Source organism: Eptatretus burgeri, chromosome 4 (genome assembly GCF_056783735.1).
Source record: "Eptatretus burgeri isolate ZD-2024b chromosome 4, Ebu_testis_v1, whole genome shotgun sequence".
NCBI lineage: Eukaryota > Metazoa > Chordata > Myxini > Myxiniformes > Myxinidae > Eptatretus > Eptatretus burgeri.
This window is the reverse complement of record NC_140964.1, coordinates 32,565,943-32,570,942: the sequence shown is the minus strand read 5'-3', so window position 1 is coordinate 32,570,942 and position 5,000 is coordinate 32,565,943. Positions and strand designations below refer to the sequence as shown.

Sequence of the window (5,000 nt, the reverse complement as noted above, 5' to 3'; positions counted from 1 at the left end):
TGGATCTTCGTGAAACTTGCCATGTATATGCAGAAAGCCCACGCACAGGCAGTAACCATCTCCGATTTTGGAAATTCTTCCGAGAAAAAAAGTTGACGTCATAATATTGCCGCTATTGCAAATCGCCTATACCATTATCTCCGAAACTAGGCAAGCTGTTTGAATTTTATTTGCGGGAATCAAGCCAGGCATTAGCACAGATAATTTATTGCAAACCTGATACATCACAATGACGTCATATTCGTTTTTATGACGTCATCATTGAGAGGATGAGGATCTTAGCTCATTTGAGCTTGTTATTGGCAATATGAAAACTCCAGTACATGAGTCAAGTGAATGTGCTGAAAAACGGCCGTTATTTTGAGTCAGCAATTAAAGCGTTAAAAACTCAAAATTGAATTTGGCAAACACTTGATTTAGATTGAGCATCCCAATTTATGTCTGGCAAAAATGAGTGCCTGCCATTAACATGAAATGCCTCCATTGTTCTTTTTTTCTTCTTCCAAATTTGAGCTTTAGAACAATGCAAGAAATAAAATATATCATTTTTAGCTCACCTGTTCGAAGAACAGAGAGCTATAGCGATACCCCCGGCATGAGCGTCAGCGTGAGCATGAAAATGTTAAAGTTATTTCCTTTCTAGTGTTTTTATCTACCACACTATTTTTTACTGATTACAATATACAAATACATATACTGCTTCAAAATTATTTGGGTCAGACTTCACTGCAATGCTTTATAAAAAATATTATTAGACTAGTCTTTTATAACGATAAATGTGTAAACAGGCGAGCATTGGGTGGCTTTGACACCACTCTGGATATCCCTATCACTCAATGTTGAAGAATCACACAAAAAATTCTCGGATCCGGATCTTTACCAACGTATAATCAATTCGTCCTTGTCAACCTCTCCACCAAGTTTTGTCCGAATCCATCCATAACTTTTTTGAGATATCCTATTCACAGACAAACACACAAGCAGACAGGGGTGAAAAAAAAACATGGAATAGCATGCGACTATAAACAATCATCGCGGTGCTTTGCATGTGGGGCATTGCATCATAGAGCATACTGTCCATTAGAGGGGACATTAAGCCAGCTCTTATTTTTTTGTTTATCGATGCCACAACTGCCCCTTTCTGTGGCAATGGTTCTCACTTTGCACTTTCATTTGGGTGAGTGTGTTGCCAACATGAAAGAGGAGTTAGCAGTACCTGTACATCACAAATGAGATGATGTAAATATCAAGCATCAATGCCACACAGCTGGTGTCTTTATTCACCATTCTGGCTGCAGAAATCTGGTGGCAGGTGTCTAGTGAAATGTAGTTGCAGAAATCGGTCATGCCAAACTATTGGCAGGAAGTAATCTCGGATGGTAAATAGCTTAAGGCTGGTAACAAGCCTTATTACTCATGTAATTCACTTGGAATGTGCTTGTACAATGGATGACCGATACATTTAAACTGTCTCTTCCGCTTGATATATCCATTAATGCACAAGGCAAACCACAATGTGACAGCTCCCAACGTGGGTTAAAAATAAACGAACAAACATCTTGGAAACGCTTGCTTTTTGCATGCAATTCTCAAAATGGCGTGTTGGACGGCAGGGCCTTTGGGCAAAACACATGAGATGATTGACTGTCAAAAGAACTTGACTGTTCAGATATTTGCAGAATCAGTGGAGAAAGAAAGAGTTGCTCTTGACAACAAGACAAACAGTCTAAACCTGTGATGGAAGCACAAAAACCCTGCATTTTGTTTGACAGGTTACAGACGTGGATGGATTTTTGTCTGGTATCAGCTCGAATTTGTCAGCCATTAATATGCCTTCTGTCTCTCAGGGCAAATATATTTCTATTCATATCCTGTTAGACTCGAGCGCCTCTGTCACGTCATATTATACAACTTTGCACGTAATGGATTATATGCAAAGTTGTGTAAACTATACGTATAACACTGACCAGACTCGGTAGGCAAATGGTAAAAGTGTCCGCTCTGAGTCTGGGAGGTCGGTGGTTCAAATTCCAGCTGAGTCAAACCAAAGATTTAAAAATGGTACATGCCACTGCTTGCGTGACGCTTAGCACTTAAGGATATAGGCACAGACAAACAACCATAGGTTGGCAACCATTGCATAGTCTTGATTGGCCTAATGGCCTCCTGTGTTGAAGTTCCTTGAAAGGGAATTTTCAAATGTGTTTGTACAAATACACATCGATAATAATAAATGTCAGTGTGTGTATGTGTGTGTGTGTGTGTGTGTGTCTCCTCCATAACTCAAAACCATAAAACCGAGCAGCCTGAAACTTTGCATGCATACGAAGGGAACTCCAAGGCAGTGCATGAATGAAAATTGGGTGTTTGGGTTAATTTTAACACCCCTTTTGAAGATAATTAACGGCCTTATTTAATTATATCCTTCATCAGGTGCATCCTCGGCCACCTCGCTGTCTTTCGCTGGGATCTTAATTCACCATTTTTTGGCCTGCTGAACAATGCCTTGACTTGGAACAGGCAGCAACGGTTTCTTAACGATAAAGTTTTATTTTTTTTAAACTTTCTTCACTCATATAATCGAATGCGTGTTCATCATAGCAACAAATTGCTGGGTACATTGCAATGCTCATAAACGTCTGTTGACACCAGCATTCGTGGCTATATTTCATTTCCGCATATGCGATAACCTCGATAATCTCTTACACAAAGCAAAATTACAAAATTTAAGCTCCAATCGAACTTAGCAGCAGTTCCGTCTCATATAGAGTGTTAATTTGTCAAATACAGACATATTTGACATTTTGGGCATCTCCAGGAGGTGTATGTTTTATATGACGGTTCGGTGATTGCTAATCGTGTGCCAAACAAGCCGTTTCTTATCAACTATTTCATTGGAGTGCTTAAGCCACTTGGCAAGTGTTCTACAATATTTGCACTGTCACTGAATACTGCGCTGTTTGTCGACCGAGTTGAAGAAAGTTCAGGGTCACTCGCATGCATTGGCCACGTGTTGTTCTGCGGTGAAACAGGCGGTGGCTGGCTCACTGAAAATGTGATTTTCCATGACGATTCCCCTTTTTGTGCATTCTTCCAATATACGACCCGTCACTTCGGCATCAATAAATACAAATAAAAATTAAACGTTTCGTTTTTAGCTCACCTGGAACGTAGTTCCTGGGAGCTTATGGGATGGTGTGTCATCCGTCCATCAGTCCGTCCATCTTATCCCAGGACAGTCTCTCCATCCACCCTTCCATCCACAAATACATGCAACTTCTTCTCTGAAACTACACATATGATTTCGATGAAACTTTACCACAACGTTCATGACCATTGTGTATGTACCGAAGCTTGTTCATGGCATTAAAAAACTCCAACCCTAAAGGTACCTATGGGGGTTGCCCCCCCAAAAAGCTATTTGCTTTCTTCTCAGAAACGACACATGCAATTGTGACGAAACTTGATAACAACTTTCATCACCCACGATGTATGTATCTCTCTCTTTCTCTCTCAAACTCACCGTCATGCACTCACACTCATACACACACAACACACACACACACACACACACACACACACACACACACACACACACACACACACACACACACACACACACATACACACACACCATATACAGTATGTATATAAATATATACATATATATATATATATATATATATATATATATATATATATATATATATATATATATATATATATATATATATACACACACACACACATATATATATACATATACATAGATATACATATATACATACATATAATATGCACATATTGTTGTAGATTTCCCGACCGTCGGCATGCGAATGACCGCGTTTAGCTAATAGCGGTCGCTTCGCCCACCGAACGGACAATCCAGTCGCGGCTTTCTGGATCAACGCCGGAAACCAGCCACGGGTGTGTTTTTAACCACACCACAACCTTGTCCGCACTCTACCCGCGCTACAGGGTCTGATCGCCAAATCTTCGATTTACCTAATTATTCGCGCGGGAAGGTTACAGAGAGATTGTACCTCAACGGGACCACTTGGAAACGAGCGGCTTAAGCAGCTCGCTTCCTTTTGGGATAACCAAGCGGGGTATTATCGCGCAGGCCCGTTGGACCCGATCACTTTACCGGCTATTTAGAAACCAACTATATTCCGAGTGCAAGATGGGGCAGTTCAATGAGGGAATGGATGCAACGAACAGGTTTACATTCACACAAGGACATTTATCATAATAAAGCACGCATGCAATTAAACAAGGCAAAACATCGATGCAATTATACAAGCAACAAAAGCACGACAAAAGAACTACAACCGTCTAATTATTATGTACAGTCACTTGCACTTAACAGCAGTTCCTACTTATTAGACGGGCCCACGGACACACGTACGCACACACACACCCAAGAAATGGTGGCAGAAGCCTTTAATAACGAGCTCCAGCTCAGAGGACAGGTGAGCTGAAACCAAAACCTATCTCAAACCTCTCCACATTGTGTGGTCTTCAAGTTGTTCGGACCCGGGCTCCAGCGAGAGCGAGCTGGATCCAATCACCAAGAGCCGCGATCCTTCCCGAGCTCCCGCGAATCCTCCCGCGCTTCTCAACACGTGCTGGTGAGACGAGGTGCCGATCCTTCCAGTCGATGCGTCGCTTCCCCGAGGAACCACCTCCAAGAAGAGGTCGATGACTCGCACCAAGCCGGGAACCAAAATGGAGAACAAAGAGCTCCACGAACCAAGAAGAAGAAGAAGCCACCACTCACAGCTCGAGCCGAGCGACCGGCTTAACTTTCTTCCAAGCAAAGCAGCTCGAAGCAAAAAGCTCTCCTGAGCCAAGCAGAAGCCAAAGCTCACGGAACCATCAAAGCAAAAAGCCTCCAAAAAGCCTCCTCCCGAGCCAGGCCTCACCCGAAGCTCACTGAGCCAGCCGAAGCAAAAAGCTTCCAAAGGCCTCAACCCTAACGCAAGCCAATCAGGACCCGA

General features: G+C 42.2%; 1 protein-coding gene across 6 annotated transcripts in view; it reads right to left on the bottom strand.

Moving 5' to 3' along the window:
• Positions 1-5,000, bottom strand: part of LOC147027752 (ELKS/Rab6-interacting/CAST family member 1-like) — a 434,885-nt gene that overhangs the window by 30,533 nt on the left and 399,352 nt on the right. Inside the window, exon 18 of one of the 6 annotated variants that reach the window (XM_085877321.1) lies at positions 3,164-3,290. The exons of the other annotated variants lie outside the window; for them this stretch is intronic. Coding sequence (XP_085733447.1) covers positions 3,201-3,290 — 90 coding nt within the window. The 3' untranslated portion in view covers positions 3,164-3,200. The remainder of the gene's footprint in view (positions 1-3,163; positions 3,291-5,000) is intronic. 6 annotated transcript variants of the gene reach the window in all.